This window comes from Lasiosphaeria miniovina, assembly GCF_030549165.1.
Source record: "Lasiosphaeria miniovina strain SMH2392-1A chromosome Unknown B0T26scaffold_9, whole genome shotgun sequence".
Classification (NCBI taxonomy): domain Eukaryota; kingdom Fungi; phylum Ascomycota; class Sordariomycetes; order Sordariales; family Lasiosphaeriaceae; genus Lasiosphaeria; species Lasiosphaeria miniovina.
The window spans coordinates 66,412-88,245 of NW_026848228.1; the positions used below are offsets into that span (position 1 = coordinate 66,412).

General features: G+C 56.8%; 6 protein-coding genes across 6 annotated transcripts; 3 read left to right on the plus strand and 3 right to left on the minus strand.

The window, feature by feature from the left end:
- Window positions 1–330: 330 nt before the first annotated feature.
- B0T26DRAFT_757593 (uncharacterized protein) lies at window positions 331–1,340 on the minus strand (the record flags this gene model as incomplete). The annotated part of the gene is made up of 2 exons (XM_060446264.1): window positions 331–1,081; window positions 1,180–1,340. 2 exons carry the CDS (start codon window positions 1,338–1,340, stop codon window positions 331–333), a joined length of 912 nt encoding a protein of 303 aa, XP_060289249.1.
- Window positions 1,341–5,532: 4,192 nt separating this feature from the next.
- Window positions 5,533–6,273, plus strand: B0T26DRAFT_757595 (uncharacterized protein; the record flags this gene model as incomplete). Its single annotated transcript, XM_060446265.1, has 1 exon — window positions 5,533–6,273. The coding sequence occupies one exon, from the start codon at window positions 5,533–5,535 to the stop codon at window positions 6,271–6,273; it is 741 nt and encodes a 246-aa protein (XP_060289250.1).
- Window positions 6,274–9,608: 3,335 nt separating this feature from the next.
- Window positions 9,609–12,064, plus strand: B0T26DRAFT_876922 (putative sodium/phosphate symporter). Its single transcript, XM_060448119.1, has 4 exons — window positions 9,609–9,754; window positions 9,881–10,012; window positions 10,133–11,479; window positions 11,551–12,064. The coding sequence occupies exons 1-4, from the start codon at window positions 9,676–9,678 to the stop codon at window positions 11,835–11,837; spliced, it is 1,845 nt and encodes a 614-aa protein (XP_060289251.1). The 5' UTR covers window positions 9,609–9,675; the 3' UTR covers window positions 11,838–12,064.
- A 1,977-nt stretch (window positions 12,065–14,041) lies between these two features.
- B0T26DRAFT_523830 (uncharacterized protein) lies at window positions 14,042–15,340 on the plus strand. Its single transcript, XM_060435497.1, has 3 exons — window positions 14,042–14,541; window positions 14,618–14,836; window positions 14,947–15,340. The coding sequence occupies exons 1-3, from the start codon at window positions 14,220–14,222 to the stop codon at window positions 15,018–15,020; spliced, it is 615 nt and encodes a 204-aa protein (XP_060289252.1). The 5' UTR covers window positions 14,042–14,219; the 3' UTR covers window positions 15,021–15,340.
- Window positions 15,341–15,356: 16 nt separating this feature from the next.
- On the minus strand, window positions 15,357–16,338 carry B0T26DRAFT_865373 (uncharacterized protein; the record flags this gene model as incomplete). The annotated part of the gene is made up of 2 exons (XM_060447802.1): window positions 15,357–16,043; window positions 16,137–16,338. The coding sequence occupies 2 exons, from the start codon at window positions 16,336–16,338 to the stop codon at window positions 15,409–15,411; spliced, it is 837 nt and encodes a 278-aa protein (XP_060289253.1). The 3' UTR covers window positions 15,357–15,408.
- Window positions 16,339–16,905: 567 nt separating this feature from the next.
- Window positions 16,906–20,625, minus strand: B0T26DRAFT_757599 (cytochrome P450; the record flags this gene model as incomplete). Its single annotated transcript, XM_060446266.1, has 6 exons — window positions 16,906–17,835; window positions 17,935–18,413; window positions 18,470–19,943; window positions 19,971–20,219; window positions 20,308–20,354; window positions 20,502–20,625. 6 exons carry the CDS (start codon window positions 20,623–20,625, stop codon window positions 16,906–16,908), a joined length of 3,303 nt encoding a protein of 1,100 aa, XP_060289254.1.
- Window positions 20,626–21,834: the final 1,209 nt, after the last annotated feature.

The following is a 21,834-nucleotide window of genomic DNA, read 5'->3' on the forward strand; positions in this document are numbered from 1 at the left end:
ATGTCACCCTTGCCATTCCCGGGCTCAAGAATCGGAACACCAAACCAGGGCATGTGGCATGTGGCATGGCATGTACTGGGCGTAAATGGCAGCTTCGAAAGTGTAAAGTAGATAGATGGCGCCAATATGACTAGGGGTATGACAAGACATGCAACGCTGGATACCACCGACCAAACTCCAAGCCGACCACGGTTCTGTATCCATGTGAGGCCAGGGGCCTGTGCGCAGAATAAAAACAAAAAAAAACAAGGTGCAGCAAAAATATCCGTGACATATTCCCATATCGCTGTCTTGTATGGCCCTCCGATCTGTAACGCGACACGTGCGCTCTTAGTCGATGGCCCGCTTCTGGTATCCCCAACCGTTACCTACCCCGTTGAGCCCAAAGCCAAGGGGTGTCGCGCCACCCATGCCCCGACCTCGCAAGCGACGCGGCAGCACCGAGCCGAAAAAGTATACGGCAGACACGACGGTGCCAGTCAAGAACGAAACGAGGCTGTAGAAGACAGTGCTGGCGTAGATGTGTCCTCCCATGCCGGCCCACTCGACCTTACCCTCGGTCTTGGGCAGAGCCGGCGTCGGAAACCAGCGGACGCTGAAGCTCAATGGCAGCGGGTCCCCAATGACGAGGCGGCGCGTGGCGCTGCCTTCCATGTGTGTCAATGGGCTCGTGCTGTAGGCAGTACCGCTGTCTAGCACGCCGCTGTCGTGAGGGTGGATGTGGTGCTTGGGGGTGCTGTGCAGCAGCACGTTCAGGTGGGTGCTGATGTGCATGTGGCTCAGCTGCAGCGTGCCAGCGAGGGCAAAGACGAGCGGGACGTATTCGGGCTCGGGGACCTTGTCGCCGACGACGTGGATATGCGGGGGAGGTCGCGATGGTAGTCGGCACGCGAGCGGGGCGTCGCTGTGGATGTAGAACTCTAGGAGGTGGAAGAAGGGGTCGCTGACCATGTCGATGGTGCAATTCTTCTCGCCTTCGACGCCGTATTGGAACTCGAGGGGCTGGCCGGTTTCGTTGCACACGGGGAACGGGATCCATTGTATTTCGTGCGCCGCGTTCTCGATATGCTCGCCCGTCTCGCTACGGCCGGTCAGCGCTGCTCGCCTGTACCTGTACCTATCCCGCAGTGTGGCAGGCAGTCCTGCAATTATCTCGGCGGCGGTTTGGGACTGACTCACGAGCTTCGGTTCATGCACTCGACGCGGATAGGGGAGGCATAATAATAAGAAGGGAGCGTGTTCTCGTTGGCCAGCACACGCCCGGCGAGCAAAGCTGTGGCCACCAACAGCGGCAGAAGCAGCCATTGCTGCCGCCGCCTTTGCGCTTGCACGAGAAACATGGTCGGCACTGATGGAGACTGAGACCAATTCGGTTCTTCTGCACTGCTAGGGTCTTGGTCTGGGCATTTTGAGCGCGGGGCAGCGACTCGTACGTGTTGGGCGACAAGGCGATGTTGGCGCGAATCAAGGTGTCGGGACGGGGCTCGGAATTTGGGAGCTTTTACATTGCTGCACAGAGCCTCAACGTGGTATGCCACCGCCCCTGCTCCAGAGCTGCGAAAAAAAAATGCTGAGTCATCAGAGACCCCCAAATTGATCACCTTGGCAGGAGGCAAGGTTGGTTCGAAAGGTTTTCGGCCTGCGTTTTAAGAAGAGTGAGCAGAAACACCACCTAGGTAAGGTATTTGTACCTTATGCTTGGTGCATTCAATATTGGAATAGGTCGACTATTGTAGCAGATTGGCAAGATGGCAGTAGAGACACTGAGTGTTGTTTCTGTTCGTGATATTCCAACCACGTAGGTGTTCCAACGGGTCAAAAAGTGGTAGTACTACCGGGGGGGGGGGGTGTAAAGTTGTTCTTATTCATCTTCTCTCTCTCTCTGGAACTAAGGTAGGTTCTGCTTGCGACCGGGGTTTTTGTGTGTGTGTGAGAGGTCCGCGCGCCGCACGTGCCTACTTGCACGTGCGTACTCGCGCGATCTCTGCTTCCTCCCTGCTAGTGTGCGGTCACCAGTATCGCTATTCCAACAGTTTCTCTACAGGTACCTGAAATAAGTGTTTCTTGAAAATAAGTGTTTCCTGAAGTGGGCAATTGCGAGACGCAGGAGACGAGAAGACGCAGGAGACGAGCCAACATTCAAGAGCAACTTTGCTCCTGTCCTTTGGAATTATGATCAGTTTTCTGAACTTGGCCAAGGTACTGGAACCGTATTACGGTAAATAAGCCGGGCAGACGGATATTTGAGTTCCTTTCCTACTCGTGAAGCGAAAATAATGGGCACCTTCCATAGCCCAGACAGCAGGGGGATGTCAGAGGGGGGTTTGGGTGGCGGATCCGCCGCTGACCCCGCCAAATCCGTAATCGGCCCGTGACATCACCAAAACTGGCCTTCACCGACTTTACACAGCGACTACGTACGCAATAGAGCCTGTGATGGCTTTAAAATCGGGGCATATGAAGAATTAGTTATAAGAGTACTAGATGCCGATTTTTTTGAGGTCAAACGGGCCATAATTGAGCGAATGCAGTCATTTTGCCATGAACTAACCAAAAACCCTAACCCTCAAAGCCCTCAAAACCCTAACCCTCAATCTATTTACTCTGGCCTTTCCGGCCCCCTTTTATTTGCTTGATGAGCTTATCCAACGATGCCTTGCCCTGGGCTCGCCGCCGCTCTAGGGTCTCTATTGCAACCGCTATTCCATCTGTATTATTTGGGCTCCCTGCCATGGCTATGATCTCGTCAATGATGACCTTACGCATCGAGTAGTACTGCCGCTCTGATGGAGACCGCCAACGGCTCCCGTGTGCTGCATCCAGCGCTGCAACTGCTGGAAGGCCCGCCAGCCCTACTGTCCACTCCCTCCACAGATCAGGGACTGTGGCTATTTCGCGTGAGAGTTTATATGACGGTATTGGCATTGGTGCTTGTTCTATTAGGTTACCGAGGGTGGTAGCTTGCGGCTGGCTTATATCTAGGTTGAGCGGAGACGGTGGTGTATGTTGATGGCGGTATTGGCTTGTAGGATCGTGGCCTTGGGGTAACATCCGGCTCCTCCCCGGTGTAAAGTGAAGACTAAAGGACCCTGTAAGAAAGTCGTCGAGTTTGGCGGCAAGCTGGTCAAGCGAGCTCGTTACTTGAGCCAAGGAGGTTGCTTGGGCGGCCTGCCCGGTCTGGATAATGCTCGATATTACCCGTAAACGCTCGTTAACCGAAGGGATTGCTTTTTGGATAGCAACTAGGTGTGGATCTTCGTGATAGAGCGTATCGGTTGCTGCTATAACTGCGGTGGCGAAGGTGGCATATTCGGCCGTGGCAAAGAGGCTATCACGAAAGATGGGATGGCTTGGATGGCTTTGCCGGATAAATACCGAATCTTGGAGGAAAATATCGCGGAGCCTATCAAGAAGCTCAAGGAATCCGCCTGCGGCTAGGTTTGGCTCAACCACTTCGCTAGCACCAGGGAGGTCAAGATGTGCTTGGCGCCAGCGGTCGAGCTGTGGCCAGACCTGCCGGCGTAGAGAAGGCGGCGGCTTGATCGTTTCGCGTGGAACAAAGTAGCTGGAGGCGTAATCTGGCTCAAAGTCCGCTACACCTCGCATAAACTGGCGCGGCAACTCGGTCAGGTAACAGCCAGTCATCTGATCGCTATTCCAACGTCCTCGACGGCGAATCTGCGCCTCAGGTACGTTATTCGCCTCAGCAATCCGTGCCCCTGACGACCGTGGCATATGCGAGACTTTAGAGCCCTGGATACCGCTGAGAGTATATAGCCTCCTTGTCCACGAATTCGCCGTTGAGTCCGAGAGCTTCTTATCGAGGTTGGCGTTGTCACGCTTGAGGAGCTTGATATTATACCAGTCTTGGCTTTTGTGAAAGCAGGGAAAAGACTCGCCTGACATGTGCCAACGCCAGAAGAAGTATGCCGCAAGAGCGCCTATAAGGCACGATTGGTAGTTCCGGTGGCGGAGAACAGCGCCGTACTCAAGCCACCCGTGCTGGTTTGTTTTGCCTTGGTCCATAACTGCTACTAAGCACCAGCCATCGCCATTAGTGCCCTCTTTAGGTAATGGCATGAAGAAAAGGTCTGCAAGCTCGAGCGGCAAACGGTTACTCGAGCGTAAAAGCATCGAATTCCCCAGTAAAAAGTCGACCTGGGTCCGTAACGCCTGTTCAACTGTGCCCCGGCCTAAGCCTTCGCTCCAGACTTGGTGGTGGAGGTCGGGAATCTGCGAGGCAACATAGCCATCACGGAACGTGGAGATCCCCCGGTCTGTGAATTCCTCCCTCCGGCGAGTATGCTCGCCTCGAATGATCGACATCTCCAAAGCCTTCAAAGCAACGCGGCTCGGCTGCGGTGCATTGTGAAGTCCTTGCGAGGTTTGTAGAGACCAAAGCTCCTTGACCGCAGAAACGTAGCCCCGAACAGTGTTATACATGAGTACAAGGTCTGACTGCTCTTCGTCGTCCTCGCCCTCAATAACTAGGTGATTAGAGGAGCGAGGGCCAGAGCCAGGGCCTTTCTTAGAGGGCGGCTGGCCCTGGGCCTGGCTTGCAGCCTTACGCTTCTTCTCTTCGGCGAGCCTCATGCCTTTACGCGGGGGGCGCGATACCACCTCCTCCTTGATGAAGAGCAAGAGTTTACCTTCATCGACCCAGTCGCCAGGAAGGTACTGGCCCCCAGGGGGAAAGCCCTGTGTAACACACCAGGCCTTCCACTCCTTTTGCTTCGGGCCATAATTCCGTACCGTGTTGGGCGGCCGATGTGTGCGGTGGTATTCGAGGGTCTCATCGCGCGCGGCCTCGATGCGCCTCTGGAGCTCCTGGCTCAGGGCGCCCGTCTCGGGAACAGTAGGCGGGGCCAGGGCCGGGGCAGGCGCCGCGAGGAAGCCCTGCGCGGCCTGCAGGAAGGCGTTGGCAAGCTGGGAAGCCATAGGGGGCTACGGCTTAGGGCGTAGTGGCGTTGTTGAGAGCGGTGTTGGTTGTATGCGCGTTGTGGTTGTAGGAAGAGGGCACATTCGGCGCGTGCGGGCCAAAACAGACCTCTTGACATCAGGGCTAGCGCAGTCATCTGACGCGTAATCTAGGCAAAAGGGGCCCTAGTACCGGGGGGCTTGGTATGCACTACCCCCCTGCGCGGGCGGGCGTAATCGGTTGACAATGGCGGGTCTGGTTGACGGAAAAGCGGGGCCCGGATGACGGCCACGCCCCTGACACCAGCTCCTGTACTTCGCGGGAAAGGGTTAGGGTTGAACAATTTCGAGCGACGTCACCGCCAAGACGCGAGGTGGAATTCTCGCTTCCCATGGAAACCGGCCCGGACACAAACGCACAGAAGCCGAAACTCGACCCACAACCAGCAGCAACATAACCATCATCGTCGTCGTCGTCGTCGTCATCAGCGACAGTGGCAGAAACAGACACCCCAACCGGACCCTAACCCCCTGTTTATTGTCCTGTATCTATAACTCGGGTGCACGCCAGTGGACGCCAGTGGACGCCAGTGGACGCCAGTGGACGCCAGTGCAATGGCGCCAAGCAAGCGCGGCCTCTGCTGGCCCACCACCAACACTGATGCGGCCTTCATCTTCACCAAGCCAGGGTCGCGTGTGTCGTGGTTGTACAACTGGTCGCCCAACCCCACGCCATCATGCTCGTTGCAGTTTGTGCCCATGCAGTGGAATCACGTCAATATCGACGGGCTTGCCGATTGCGCAAAGATTGCCGGGTCCGGCGCCGTTCTGGGATTCAACGAGCCGGAGCGGCCGGATCAGGCCAACATGGCTGTTGACTTGGCTGCCCGTGAGTGGCTGCGCTGCATCGAACCTCTAAGACGAGCCGGGATTTGCTGCGGCAGCCCAGGCATCTCGTCCGCTCCCGAAGGCGTGGCCTGGCTCCGCGACTTTCTCGCTGCCATCCGCGCCCAGGGCGGCGACGTGGATTTCTATGCCCTGCACTGGTATGGCGAGACTCTGGGCCAATTCTACGACTACCTGTGGTCAACCTATCACCAGCTGGGTCCGGACCGACCGGTTTGGGTGACTGAGTTTGCCCCGACTAATTGGAGCACCGAGGACCCGCTGCCGAGGTCGCACGTTGAACACTTTTGCCGCGAGAGCTGTCGCTACCTCGACTCGCTGGACTGGGTTGAGCGCTACGCGTGGTTTGGAGCAATGCGCGACACGGGTACCGTGGGCACCTGGGCGGCTATGCTGGGCGCTGACGGGAAGCTAACCGAGCTAGGGCGCATGTATCGGGACGACGAGTGACCGATTTGGCGTGCCTTGCTCTTGTTCGGTATCATTATTAGGACAGTTCCATGATAGTCGGAAACTAGCCGTTCCGCCTCCGCTGTCGTGCTGCTACCCAGTCATTCCGGGCCCCGGCTTTCTTAGTCCAGCCGAGTTCGAGTGCAAGATATAAAGTAATTAGCATTGTTGTGGCGATTGAGCCCCCTTTGGATGGAAGAGTAAAGGGTAAGGTAGAACCTACCTACCTAGGGGTAATCAGCTCACGTCAAAGACCTAAATACGCCACGAACCAGTTCGGACCACGAGCCATGCATGACTGCGTTGATCATGGTGGCGAGTCTACTGATCTGGACATGTAAATATGGCGAGTCTACTGATCTGGACAGGTAAATATGGGCTTCTACGCAGCTCCTTTACCAATACGACGTTGAATCTCGGTACCTCCTAGCCCAGGTATTTATGTGCCTAAGGGGGCCGGTTTAGACATACAGCATGCAACGAGGTGCGGGTGGCAAGATGAGTTCCCATCACTGCAGAGCGTCAAATGCGGGCCACAGATGCACAGTCAAGCATAAGAATGCCAGGTGACAGGGTCTGGCCCTTTGCCTTGCAGGCCCGTCCCGATGATGATGAAGATCGATACTCACCCAGCAGAAAACGTGGCAATGGCCGACGAAGGAATGGCCGACGAAGGAATGGCCGACGTGGAAATGGCCGACGTGGGAAGAGTTTTGATGGAAATCTGGTAACCACCTTATCCACAGCACCATTTCCCGTCAACGCGGAAATGAAGAATCCATGGAGGGGGCACAACGCGCAAAAGGAGAAGACACGCAGAAATACGGCATGTCTTGACGCTTCGTCCCTGGTATGTGAGGTAATCACTTTCCATAGTTACAGGTAAGAGAGCAGCGCTGTCTGGGACATGGCTATTAAGACGTTGGCAGGACTTCAGATCTCGGTTCATGACCGAGACTCTCTTCATGCTGGGCACACAAGGTCCAAGTCCTCCCGCAAAGTTTGGGAATAGACAGGTTCTTGCCATCCGAGCAGGTTGTCGTGGCTTTGCCCCATTGTCGTTCCGTGTAATTGCAATTATTACCTATCTATGGCTAATAAACGGAGTTCAGGTAAGGGATTGGTCAGAGCCGGACGCAAATTAATGAGAACATTTGCCAATAGTTCCGAGTTCTCTCGGGCGACTACCTATGATAAATCAAGACACTAAAAGGTCCCCCCGTGAGCGTGTGCTCGACGCGTCCCGACTGTTCGTGGTTTGGGAATGCGAATCTCTTGTAAGCCGAAGGATCGCCCTAGACGGCCATGCCGAGATGGTGAGGTAGTAGATGCGTATTGGAGGGCGAACTGTCAACTATCAAGTGTTGACAGGGCCTGGTCGAGAGCGAGTCTAGCCTTACGTAACCCGTGAGGTGAGGTGTGGGATGAGCAATTGCTGGTTGTAGTGTATTGGTCAGTGTGAGCTGATCGTAGCACGGGCTGGATAACTTGCCTCTGACTGGCTGCCTGGGAATTTTTTCGAGAACTTTTAGCTCCCGCCACCGCATGAGGGTGTAACCCAACGTCGGTCCCTGATCAGGTTAGGCTCCCCCGGCGCGAAGGTCTTGGCCCCAGGTGCGGGGGGGGGAGTTGGCGGGGATGGCAGGGTCACGGTTTGAAGGGCCTTTGGTCAGGAAGTTACCTTCAAGGTCGAGGATCAACATGCACACCTCCACCGTATGTACATGTACGTGTAGGATATCCGCGGATACCATTCCATGACTGAGTGAGTCTGCGATGGCAGCATGAAAGGCATAGGTGTGGCCCATCGTTCAGTTATAGTTTGCGTGGTTGACAGCATGTCTACCCTTGCCCCGTGGTTGTGCTGAGCTCGAGGTCGGCACTACCTAGTAATCAGCAATGGAAGGTACTTACCTTACCCGGTACTTGAGGCGGGTGAGATACACAGGGACCGTGTGCTCTATGATGACCTCGGATTCCGTATTCGATGGTGTCAATGCATTACCTAGGCAGGCATGTGTGAAGTAATACGAATAGCATAGGAGAGCCCGGAACATGAACCTGAGATGCCGAGTTAAGTTGGCTGGCTAGGTAATGTCCCTGGCAGTCTCCGTACCTACCTACCTACCTAGCAGCAGTCGGCATCCTACATAGTATACACTAAAACAAATTCGGGGCAGCGAACGTGATTGGCACGTCTTCACGTGTTCCCCATGCCGACCTACCGTCTTACAGTATGTGCTCGACTAGGTGTTCTGGATTTCAGCTCGGACAAAGTTTTTTCGGTCTTTGATTATTATTATCATTATTAATTATTACGGAGAGTTGCCAGGATCTCGATACGCAGGCCTTGGCGGCGCGATTCGATTTGCTACAAGCTACGAGAGTTGCTGCAGTTTGCCATCCCACGCCGAGAGAAAATCATTTTTTTTTTGCTCGTGTGTCGCGGATTCGGGGTCGACCGTGCAGCTGGGTCGGTCCAAACCGGAACCCCTGCGCTTCCTGTTTGGGCATGTTTTGGTGGGTTGGTGGTTTGGGACATGGACAGGGGTTGCCGACAGGGGTTGGTCCCGAGATCTTGGCATCGGCGAGATTGACCACTTAGGAGGCGTCTAGTGCCCACGAGGCGGCTTGAGGGACGTCGATAGGTAGAGGGCCAGCTGCTTCGCTCTGCGGCAGCACAATCTATCGCTTCGCAACGTGGGAGGAACGAACCAATAATTCGCGGCGCCCGCTCTTGCCACACTGGCTTTCGGCCCTGGCTGTTCTGGCTCCAGGAAGGGCAGCCAGGCCCAGCCTCGGTGACCCAGAGGGGGGAGCAAGAAGACGGGCCAGAGCGGCGGCTCCCTGGCCCGTGGTTGGCTGCTTGTTGGCTGATGATTGGCATGGGGGTTGGTGGGTGGGCGCGCAAGCCATTGGCAAGGCAGGTCAGGCGAACGGAGATGATAGCGGAGAGCGGTTCGTTGCCGACGGTGACAATGATGGCCCACGGTACGGACATGTTATGCTCTCTGCCCAGGAGCTGCAGGCTTGAAGCTACTAGTTCCACAGCTAGTTCGTTCTGGCATTGCAGCAGCGGCGCTACAGCAGCAGCATCATGAGAGAGAGGATAACCTGCCTAGGACTAGGTATGTACATACCTTAGGTAGCTCAAGCTAGGTCTAGCACCAAGCAGGGCAGGTGCCTCGCCGCCTGCCAGCCAGCGCCATCGGTTGCTTGCCATCACGTTCCCTTCCGTATGCAATGCTGCCCTAGACTGCACGCCCTAGGCCAGACTGCAGCATATATAAAAGCTGCGCGCGCCGCACTCTTTGGTGAGTCTCGACCCCTTGACACGACCATCCTCATCAACACCCACCGATAGTACGGTCTCGCGCCTGTTCCGCGACCTGAACCTCGGACATGACGCCGCACGACTACTCCTACATCTTTGCCATTGGCACCTTCTTCGCCCTCCTCGATGCCTACAACAATGGCGCAAGTGAGTGTGGCTTGGACTGAGCTTCCTGCCCTGCCTGCCTGCCCTGCCTGCCTGCCCGGGCTCACCCGCTGGCTAGCTTCAATGTTGGGTTCCCTTACTGACTGGGTGCCTCTTGGCGTCTCATAGATGATGTGGCAAACTCGTGGGCGACTAGTGTCTCTTCACGGTCCATCTCGTACCGCCAGGCCATGATTCTCGGCACCATCTTCGAAACCCTTGGTGCCATCACCGTCGGTGCCCGTACCGCTGAGACCATCAGTATGTCCTTGCATTCAAACCTCGTAGGGGCCTCGTGGCTTGGAAGGGGCCAGGTCTCATTAGAGGAGTTAGACAGGTAGTGGAGACAGAGACGTCGGAGAACTGACAGTTGCCCTGCAGAGAACGGCATCATCCCGTTGACGGCCTTCCACGACAACGCTGGCGTGCAAATGCTGGCGTTCACTTGCGCTCTCGCTGCTGCCTCGTCTTGGGTCATGTGGTGCACTCGGCACTCGGCCCACGTCTCGTCGACCTACTCGCTGGTGTCGGCCGTGGCCGGTGTCGGCGTGGCCACGGTCGGTGCGGCCAACGTGCAGTGGGGGTGGAACGGCGGCAAGGGCCTCGGGGCTATCTTCGCCGGGCTGTTCATGGCCCCCGCCATCGCCGGCGGCTTTGGCGCCACCATCTTCATGCTCATCAAGCTCACGGTGCACATGCGCAAGAACCCGGTGCCGTGGGCCGTGTGGACGTCGCCCTTCTTCTTTCTCATCGCCGGCACCATCTGCACCCTGTCCATCGTCTACAAGGGCTCGCCCAATCTCGGCCTCAACAAGAAGTCGCCAGAGTACGTGGTTGCCGTCACCCTGGGCACCGGCGCCGGCGTGTGTCTGCTGTCGGCCATCTTCTTCGTCCCCTTTGTGCACGCCAAGACCATCAAGAAGGACGTTGGCGTCAAGTGGTGGATGTTTGTCTACGGGCCCCTCTTGTTCAAGCGCCCCGTGGTGGCCGTTGCCGACCGCGCCAACGTGCCCAACTATGCCGTCGTCCAGGAAGACGAGCCCGAGCAGCTGCCGACCACGGCAACGCGCTCGCCCGCCGAGTCGGTAGGCGACGACGAGAACCTCAAGGGCGCCGAGATCGGAGATGCCCCCAACGCACCGCACGCACTGCCGGCAAGCCACGAGAAGAGCCTTGCCGCCGCCGAGGTGGCCCCCCCTCTCACGTACAAGGAGCTCAACGCGCTGAGCGACAGGCGGCTGCACGAGAAGCTGCTCAAGAATCGCGGCCCCATCGGCTGGGCCATGCGGTGGCTGCGCGACAACCCCATGGGCCCTGGCCAGATATACGAGCTCCAGAACCTCAAGATGCTCTTCAAGCGCTTCCCCGCCCAGGTCACTGTCGCCCTCCTCTACGGCGCCCACTACGACATCCACGCCGCCCAGACCGGCATCTCGGGCACCCCCGAGGGCGCCCGCATGGCGCGCGTCTATGCGCACGCCGAGAAATACCCCAACGAGGTCGAACACACGTACTCGTTCGTCCAGGTTCTCACGGCCTGCACTGCCTCGTTTGCACATGGCGCCAACGACATTGGAAACTCGGTTGGCCCGTGGGCCGTCATCTACTCGGCCTGGTCCACCGGCAAGGCCACGACTGCCTCGGCTTCGGTTCCCGTGTGGCAGCTTGCCGTCCTCGCCCTCACCATCTCGTTTGGCCTGCTGACCTACGGTTACAACATCATGAAAGGTAATTAAGCGTGGCATCTCGGACATTGACCCCTTCCCTTTTCGCGCCTCGCTAACACAGTCTTGAAACAGTCATGGGCAACAAGATCACCTATCACTCGCCCAGTCGTGGCAGCTCCATGGAGATGGGCGCTGCCATCACCGTCCTCGTCTTCTCCCAGTACTCTCTCCCCGTGTCGACGTCCATGTGCATCACGGGCGCCACTGTCGGAGTCGGCCTTTGCAACGGCACTCTCAAGGCTGTCAACTTCCAACGGGTGGGCCTGCTCGCCCTCTCGTGGATTCTTACCATCCCCATCGCAGGAACCCTCGCCGGTGTTCTCATGGGTCTTTTCCTGAACGCCCCCCACTTTGCCTAGGCCTAACCTGAGGGAGCCTACCTAGATAGTCGTCCAGGCACCTGACACCCAGCTAGTCACTCGCTAATTAGGCCTCGGATTGGCACGGCATCTGTGCCGCAGCCAAGGCGGAGAGTTGAGATCATGTTCTTTATAATCTAACCATTATCTGGACTGCCCCGGCTAGGCACATGGAGACTGCTAAATACAATTATAATGTAGCTTAATACCCATCGCTTCTTCACCGGAACCTGAATGTATGGCACTCTTGTGGCACGTCGCATGAGCGTGTTCATGTCCATATATATGTAATCTCCGTGCCCGTAGCCTTGGTCGAGCGCCAAGCCTTGGTCGAGCACCAAGCCAGGGAGCCGCCGTTACTTGACTAGTTCTAACGATGACTGCCACATTAATCACACATTCCGTTCCCCTTGGTGGTTTGGCAAGGCTGGCCACGTCATAACCCGGCGATAGGGCCCCTGCATAATTGGGGCTCTGCGTCTGCATATCTACCTAGGTACCTAGGTAAATAATGCCGGCCATCGGGCTGTTATGTTTGACGGGTAGCATCCTGGGGCGCTGATGGCACAACGTAATGTATGCGCTATCCGTCTTTGACGCAATTGCAGTTCTGAGGCTAGCCCGAAGTTGATTAGGTAGGTAGTTCATTGGCGACCAAGCAACGAGTCTATGGCTGCCTCCAAACTCTAGATGTCCTAGTCGAGTTGTAACACTTTCATGTGGTGACAATAACCTACGCCGATACTCATCTTGTTTCGTTACGGTCCGGAAGTTCTGAAGCTGAGGTGGACTGACGTGGTTCTGAACAGCATCTAAAGACTGAACCGCCTCTTCACCTCGCCCTAACTCAACGAGTTGCCAGGGGTTTGATAAAGCATATCCCAGAGCCCAGTAACCGACAACACAAGGCAGTGGTGGGTGGTGGATGGTGGATAGTGGAAGTGGTGGGTGGTGGATGGTGGATAGTGGAAGTGTTGGGTGGTGGAAGTGGTGGATGGTTAACCGCAGTCTGGATTAAGTGATCAACGGGCCTCCTAACAAGTGTGGGGAGCACGAGTTGCCGGCCTTGATTTTTTGACGTTGCGCTTTCGATTCATCTTTGCCGTCATATTTTCTCTCATGTATTTTATCTTTCTCCTTCTCTTCTTTTTTTCTTTTCTTCCGTGCTCGCAATCTGCTGGGCGGGTACGTTTCATCTTCACGCTCACCCATCTCACCCACCCGCAGAACATGTAACGATACATCATACCGCCTTCGTCGTTTGATGCCCAATGATGGAAGCGGCAGGCCCATTCTGTGACAGCGGGTATTTCCGTCATACTTCCTCTAGCTCCAACAGCTCCGCCTTACCGGGCAAGACATGTACCTAGTACTTTTGGGAGGTGAGGTACGTAATGCAGGTGCCACACGTCGCCCGGATTTCGGCACCTTATGTTCCGTAGATCATGGGTCATTGTCGGCACCTGCTTCCTGCCGCAGGGTCGCACTCGGAGAATAAAACTGCTCAACATGCTCCCTTTTCATCACTGCCAGCCTCCGGTGCCGGTGGTTCCCTGCATGTGCGCGTCGGTCCGTTGGGCTGACTCGGGAGACGGCGACAGCGAAAACGGTCTCCTTAGCGAGCAACCGGGATGCCTGGACACGACCGCTCTATTTCCTGATCTTGTTTCTCGCCCTCCATCCCCGCTTGCTTTCCCCGCCTTTCTCTCCCCAAGAACTGCACGAATACTCCTATTGTGTCCCGGCTTTCCTTCGAGTCTGGTAGCAGCGTCCTGCGCCGCGCCGTCGTACAAAAGCCTCTCTCCGGCAAATTGCACGGCGGGTTCAGATGGTGGGCATGCGATTGGCCTCGGCATGTAATTTTCCCCTGGCCAAGTGGCGGTGCCCGCTGGCTAAACACAGCCGGACCAATTGCTGCGGGCTTGGCTGTGCCAACCGGGTGATAGCCCAGATTATCGATTCGTCACCCTCCTTCTAATTACTTCTCTCTCTGGCAGCCGGGGCTAGCTCAAGTGCGGCGCTTTCTCCTTTGGTGGACCAAGTGGCACATGATCTAGCCTGCTTGGCCCGGAAACCAGGCGACGCTATTCAAGCCCGCAAATTGGGCTGTATGGGCTGCACGGCACCTTATTGTTTCCCCAAGTCTCGGCATTGAAGGGCTTAACTACAGCGGCCCGACTGGTGGCAAATCCAGAACCGATATATTAATTACTAAAGATAGGTGCCTCCGGCCCCATATATGGCCGCGTCAAACTATAAAGACGTTGTGAGCCCGCGGCAAGACGCAGTTGCGAGTTCAGCTGCCCTCCCGCCCCCAGATTCCAAATTTCTAGAATTCTCGATTACCGGGCTCGCCTGTATTATTTCAGTGCACGATCTAATATGAAGCCTGTCTATATTATTGCGGGCCTGGCATACGGCCTCTTGGTCGACGCCAGGGATATTCCAGTGGCTGGTCTTGCGGCTCGGCAGCGCGGCGGCGGTGGTGGCGGAAGGGGTGGAGGCGGGGGCGGCCGAGGCGGCGGCGGAGGCGGCTGGGGAGGTGGAGGATACGGGGGCGGCTGGGGAGGTGGAGGCGGGTACGGAGGTGGAGGCGGGTACGGAAGTGGAGGCGGAAGCAGCGGAGGTGGAAGCAGCGGAGGTGGTAGCAGTAGTGGCAGCAGCGGAGACGCTGATCAGTGCACCTGGCCAGATCATTGTCTGGGTAAGAACCCGAACCTCTTCAGAAGTCAGAACCACACCTTCGAGTCGGCACAGCGGACTGACATACTGCCTGCTAGGTGATGCCTGCAACGTCGAGACGGACTGCGATGGCTGGCTCGGCTGCGTCAACGGGCAATGCGCAAACGTGCTCTCGAGCGCCCCGGCTCCGGCCCCGACCCCAACACGGAGTGCCACCGCGACCGCCGCCCCGACCGCCCCGGTATCCATCCCACCTTCGCCGACCTTGCCGGCGGGAGCTGGATCTGCCTGTGGCAACACCCCTCTGGACTGTATCGGTATGAAGCTGCTGTTTACAACTGGACTGTCTACAACTGGACTGTCCTTGGAAACGGGGACCATTACGGTTTACGATGCTAACCTAGACTTTCTACGTCACTTCGGGCAGGGTTTCCTTGCAATGCCGATACCGACTGTGGCTTCAGCTTGATAATCTGCAAAAACGGTTTCTGTGGCTTGTGAGCGCACAATGGTCATCACACTAGGGGGAAAGTGACATTGCCAAGCAGCCGGGGGTGGCAAAACACAAAAATAGCAATCACAGGGGAGGCAGTGGAGTTTTGGAATTTTACTGAAAAGTCTTTTTATTGCTTGCCCGAAGCCAAGAGGGCCCACGGCATTGGGCGTTAGTTATGGAAATTCATGGACGTTCATGGAAGTTCATGGAAGATTTGTTGTATTGCGCGATTCAAAATAGTATTCGAGTGACAACCCCTTAATTATCGAGGTGGCTGCTATATTTCGTACCATGTCCTTGTAACCTGGGCACCTTACATTTTACCTTGACTTTCTCGGCTCTCGAGAACCATTCAACTACAATGGCAATGGAGTTGCAATGGCAATCGTCGACTTACCTTGATGGCAGCAATAGGTCCTGCCCCTCTGGTAGCCACGGGAATTTGGTCTGTGGGCTGACAAGGACTCTCTGGCTCGAATCGCGAGAGTTGGCTCGGCACTGCACACAGTAGTACCGTTGGCCGTCGCCGCCGCCGAGGCTTGGACGCAGCTCCCAGCGGCATAGCACCGGAATGTATTGCTCGCAATCGGGCCAGGCACATGACCTCCGCTCGTGGGGTCTGTCGAATAGCCAGTGCGAGCACAGCCAGTACGTACGCGAGGCACCCGGGCTCAGACACCCGACGAAGCGGTTCAGCTTCGTGTCCATACCGCAGCACTCGAGGCCGGCGTAGTGCAGCAGCTTGAATTTGAGCCGGCTGTACGTCTGCTCCACCTCGCGCCGTTGTGTCGCGGGCATGCGCTTGCGCCGGGGCTGGTCCTCGAGCGCGACCATCTCCGCCATCGTGTCATTGAGCTGCTTGGTATATATTCCTAGTCGCGACGGGAGCACCTTAATGCGGTGATTGAGGCAGTTGAGGCAGAAAAAGTGGCCGCAAGGCAGGTCGTGCAGGTTGATGGGACAGTAGTCGCCAAGGCAGCCAACACATGTCCATGTCATGCTCGAAAAGGGGAAGTGTGCCTTGTACCCTTCGGGAACTAGCTGTGGCTTGCTGTACGTATCCAAGGGGTCGTGGTCGCTTGTGTTGATGCGGCCACCATCCCTGCTGGAAAGTTTGGAACTGGTTTCGGCGATGGACGACATTATGCGGTGATGGTGGTCGCCGCAGTTCTGGGGGCCGTGTCCCTGAAAATTGGGTATTTTTCGCCTGAGGGCTGCCGGGGGTGGAAACGGCTCGTCCATGTCGATGCCATCTCGTTCAGGCTGGCTCCGCTTGCGTTTGAGCGTCTTTTTGGGCTTCGGGGGTGTGTAGGGCTCTGCCATCTTCTGTTAATTATTAAGTGTCTGACCTTACCTATGGCGAGACTGGCGGGTCCGAGTGGTGGTGTAATTATTATCTTTCTTTTTCTCCTCTCAAGGTTTCAGTGTCAATTAAAATTAAGAACCGAGGTGGAGACTAGGATATGTAAGTTGGTTAACACAACCAAGAGTGAGGCGAGACGGGTAAGCTAAATACTCGAGTCGGCTCCTTAAAGATATATACAATGCTATTCTTTCTTATATTTTTATCGACAGACAACGGGATGCCACTTTGCCGGGCCATATTTGGAACAAGAAAAGGTGAAGCAATAAAGAACCCAGCGCGGGCAATCTCAAAGCCATTCCGTCCTTGTCTTCAACGTTTGTCTCCTCAAGGTCTTTGTTGTTTCTAACTCGAAGTTGAGAACAGGTCGACGGTGTACATATTGGGAGAGAGCTAATTACGGCTGCAACAAAGGTACACTGTATGAATCCGGACTTGGGATGTCCTTTTGCTACACAAAATTGGACACAAAATTGGACACAAAATTGGACACGAAATTGGACACGAAATTGGACACGAAAGTTGAGCTAGTCAAAGACCTCGGTAGCATACCGCTCGTTCCGAATGCTTTCGAACCACTTGAGGGCGCGTTGCTCCTGGCTAGAGCCGGGCCCGGACCCGGCATCGCCCGGAATTTGATCCTGGCGCTCAAGCGACAGCATCTTGACGAATACCTTCTTGACGCGCTCGCCCATGCCCCGCGAGCCACAGACAAAGACCTTGGCACCGCGGTCCCACAGCTCCATCAGATCGACGCGGTCATGCCACAGCCTATCGTCGACGTACCTACACCGACACGCCTCGCCGACAGCGCTGCCGCTGCCGTCGCCAAGATTGACGCGGCTGTAGGCCCGGCGCACGTCGACGGCACCCATGGCCTGCCACTTGTCGAGCTCGTCTCGGTAGAGATCGTCGGAGCTGGGGCCGCGGCAGCCGAAGAACAGCAGAGCCGGAGCCAGATTGCGGCCGGCAGCCACCTGAACGGCACGCTCCTGCATAAAGCCGCGGAAGGGGGCAATGCCGGCGCCGGCGCAGATGCACACGGTGGGCGTCTTGTCGACGTCAGACGGCAGGTGGAAGGCGGTGTGCGAGAGGCGCACCGATACACGCATCTTGTCGCCCGGCGCCAGCGAGGCCAGGTACGACGACGCGACGCCGACGTGCTGCCGGTTCTGAGGATCGGCCAGAGCCGGCTCCTCGAGCACCGAGTACGTCAGCGTCGTGCGCTGCGCATCCCATAGTGGCGACGACGAGATGGAGTACTGCCTCACGCGCATCGGCAGCAGCAGTGCCAGGACCGACGAAAACGACAGGTCAACCGACGGGAACCAGTGCAGCAGATCGAGGATGGAAACGCGCTTGGCTGCTGTCTCGGACGTGTACAGAGGTCCGGCCAGGGCTTGCAGCTGCTGCTTGGCGGCCTCGTGGAGGGCGGCCTCGTGGAGGGCGGGGATGCCCTATTCGATGGGAACAGGCATTAGCATAGCATCGCAACATGTCCAAGGTGCCAGCTGATTGGTTCTGGGCTCTGCAGCCAGTACAGAGCCAGTACTGACCCTCTTCGTGGCGGGCTGCGCCAGCTCGACATAGTACCCGCGCAAGTCGTAGACTGGCACCGACGAGTTGGTGGGCACCGTAGTCTGTCTGTCGGCTTCAATGGTGATGTAGGCGTCGCGGGCCAGCTGGAACTGCTGCAGAGCTCGGTCAATACTTTCCTTTAGATTCACAGGCAGCACAGCGAGGTAGTCGCCCGCTCGGTACGCCATGCCGTCGGGCATCTGTATCTCAAGGTATCTCTTTGGAGCGCCTCCGGGGCCGGTCAGCGTCTTGGTAGACACGACGGCGGCCTCTCTCACATCCTGGCGGAGAGTCGACGACCGCGGGGCTGAGAAATGCACCGGGAGCGCTGACGCAAGCTGGCCTTCGCCATGGGTGGCCTCGCCATAGGTAGCCTCGCCATGGGTGGCCTCGCCATGGGCGGTCTCTGCTGCGCCGTACTTGACCCTCATGGCCGGCCAGAAAACGTCTACTCCCACTGCTCAAAGTCGGCGAACATCTCGCCCTGGGCCGTGTCACTCAGCCCCAAGTCACAGATGCGCGAGCCGCCGCGGGCTCGGATTGTGGTATCGACCAGCTTTGGGACGCGGTGGAAGGTCTGCGTCCGATCGTGGTGGCCGCAGCCGTAGACGGCGTACGACAGGCCGTCAAGCTCGGAGCCCTCGAGGCTGGCGAGCCAGCCGCAGAACAGTGCCGCATTGCTGGGCGGCAGCCCTTCATACGAGGCCGTAATGATGACAACGGGTTGGTCCTTGGCCAGGTTCTGGTTGGCCGCGTCCAGGGCGTCGACCCCTGTCACTGCGAAACCGTGCGACGGGGCATCTGCGGCTAGGCGCTGGGCTAGACTCTCGCAAGTCCCCGAGTTGGAACCGTAGTAGATGCTCAGTGGCTTCAACGCTTCTTGCCTCGCCCCTCCCCGGTCCCCGTTATTGGCCTCGGCCCGAGATGCCGCCGATTCTGAATCTATCGTGGCAGCCTGGCCCGACAGGCGGTGCTCCAGCTCGGTGGGCGTCAGGCCGTTCCGGATCACGGCGCGCATGTGGAAGCCCTTGGGCTTGATGGTCAGTGTCTGCTTGATCTGGAGCACGTAGTCGGGGTCGTGGAGCACAAAGTTGAAGCTTTGCAGCAGCATGGCCATGACCAGAAGCGGTTCCTGCCAGGCAAAGGCCCGGCCGATGCAGGCGCGCATGCCGTTGCCGAATGGCTTCCAGTTGTCGGGGAACTCCTTGTTCCGGCGCTCAAAGCTGGCATCCAGCATCCGCTCCGGGTCGAACTCGGAGGCCGTCTCTCCAAAGACGCGAGGGTCCAAGTGGGTCTTGGCCAGGAATGCCAGGACAATCTGGTCTTTGGATATGGCGTACTTGCCGCCAATCACGTCATCCTTCCTTGCACGCAGGGAAATGATGGGGATGGTGGGATTGAGGCGGAGTGTCTCGCGCAGGACGGCCGACAAATACGGCAGCTTGTTCATGTGCTCGGCCCTGATGGGCCCCGTGCTAAGAAGGTCGTCGACTTCCTCCTGGGCCCTGCGGTAGGCCTCGCGGTGCTTGATCAGCTGGTAGAAGGCAAAGCTCAGCATGCCCGACGTGGTCTCGTGGCCGGCGATGAGAAAGGTGATGAGGTTGTCGATGATGCTGTCGTCGCTCAGCTTGCCCCCCGTCTTGGGGTCCACGCCGTCCAGCATGGCCGACAAGAGGTCCCTGCGGGCGCTTCCAGCGTCCTCCTTTCGCGACCGGACGACTGCTTGGACCGTCTCGCGCATCGTCTGGATGTCGCTCCAGAACTTGTTGGTTGCCTGGCGGAAGATGACATTGTTGGCGACGGCCGGCCTCGGGAAGCGGTTGCCGCTCTCGACGAGAAATTCGTTCATGGCATTGATGAAGGGGTGGAGGTTGCCGTGGTAGTACGAGTTGAAGCGGAAGTTCATCGAGCACAGGGCCAGCGTGTCGAGCGTCAGGCGGGTAAAATCCTCGCTGACCATGATGGCCTCGGCGGGACCATGGCGAGCCTATTTCAAGGTCAGCTGGCTCGCCACCTCGTGCATCTCGGCGAACATTCCCTGGATCAACAGGGGCCCAAAGTCAGGCATGAGAATCCTGTGTGCAACGCCCCAGTTGGGCTCCATCTCTCCCGACCCGAGAGACCGGGCCGTGAAGAGCCCATCGTGCACCGCGTGGCGGACTTCTTCCACAGGACCTCCGACGCTCTTTTCGAACCTCGACTCGTCGCAGAGCTCGTGGACTAGTGCTCGGGTGCACAAACTCGGTGGGCGTGGGATCCCATCCTAGCGGTTAGATCAAGATACCTCGGTTACGCACGCAACCCTCCCGTACCCGATAATCATTCGTTCAAGAGAATTGGCTTGGACATACAGCAAACACGATGTTGATGGTGGGAAAGTTCAGTTGGAAGATCTCGCCTGGAAGTTGGAACCGAGTCAGTCCTGCGCTTGAGCTTTGCACCCCAAGTAATGGAGGAGGGGGGGGAAGGGGAGGGGAAAGGAGGGGGGAAGGGGGGCTGAGACGGGCAAACAGTGGAAGACAAGCAAACCGAGGAACTTAATTACCATACGTGTCGGCAAACTGCAACTGTGAGCTAATGGGCAATTCGGAATTAACGTCGAAGAGGTTGCCAAGAAGCGGCAGGCCCCGAGGACCTGGGATTGGTGCCAGCCTTTTTCCCTCTGCCATGGCTAGGTTTGGCTTGTCGATGTACATGTACCTAGACGTGATCTAAACTGAACTGTAAGTAACTAAATTCCTGAATCAAATCAAGTCCAGAACTAAGCCGTGAACTAACTACCTTACCTTAGACACTAGGGCGGGCAGCTGTGTCCTTGGGATGGACGACTTATACTCGTACAGGGCCGGGGATCTAACTGTCCACAATCCGAACCCGCGGGGCCCAACGTTCCGATCCTGTGCGACTTTGAACGCCGTTGTGGATTTCTAGCCTTGAGCCTGGTGCTTGATTGGTTGCGTCGGAACTGGGCCTCCAATATTCCAATACTTAAGACACGTATTTCGGACCATCGTTTGTTGACGTCCTAAGTGCGACCGGAAGCTCGCACTAGCTGGCGATTCCGCACATGAAAGCGCTCTCGAGTGCCCGACAAAGCCGCGGGTTCCGTAAATGCGGTATCCAAAGGCTCCGGAATTCGGCCGACGGTTGAATCCCGTCGTCCCGTTCGCAGGGCTGCAGGGTTGCCATGCTTCAACTCATTGATACTACTAGACATATTTTGTCCGCCTGGGCAGTAGGAAACTTCGTTATCCGGAGGGACTTTGTTCCGTTGCCAATGACGGCTTGTTTCCTCTGCCCGTTTGGACACGACAAACTGGGTCTAGACATGGAAAACCCCCTAAGCAGGCGGCCCATCGTAGGGTTGGAATGACCTGACCTAATTAATGACTAACGGTTTAACTAACTACATTACCTAGGTTAGGTTATTGTCAGTATTCAATTATATACCCATAGACTATCTGTATAATAGATGAAATTGATGGACGGGGCCGTTTTGTTCGCTCCCCTGGAAATGGCCGAGTTGCTCCTGAAATTAGTAATCTCGTGCTGCGTCATCGACCTTCATTTTGAAATTAGGGGCCAAAGTGGGGCCATATTTTAACATCATGATCATGTGGCCGCAGGCTCAGATGATGACTACCTCGTTTGCCTGTCCTCAACACAAGGCGTCTCAAGAAATCGAGAAGGAAGCCCCGTGGCAGTGCAATTGCGCAAGGAGGCATCCGAGGGCCGACACCTTGTTTGCGACCAGCGGCCCTATTTCCAACCATGTCTAAGGGTATAAATATTCTTATTCTCCCTGTCTCGGCACACAAGTGTCAAATTACCTACAACCCAGATACACGATTCCAGATACACGATTCAGTTGACCATAC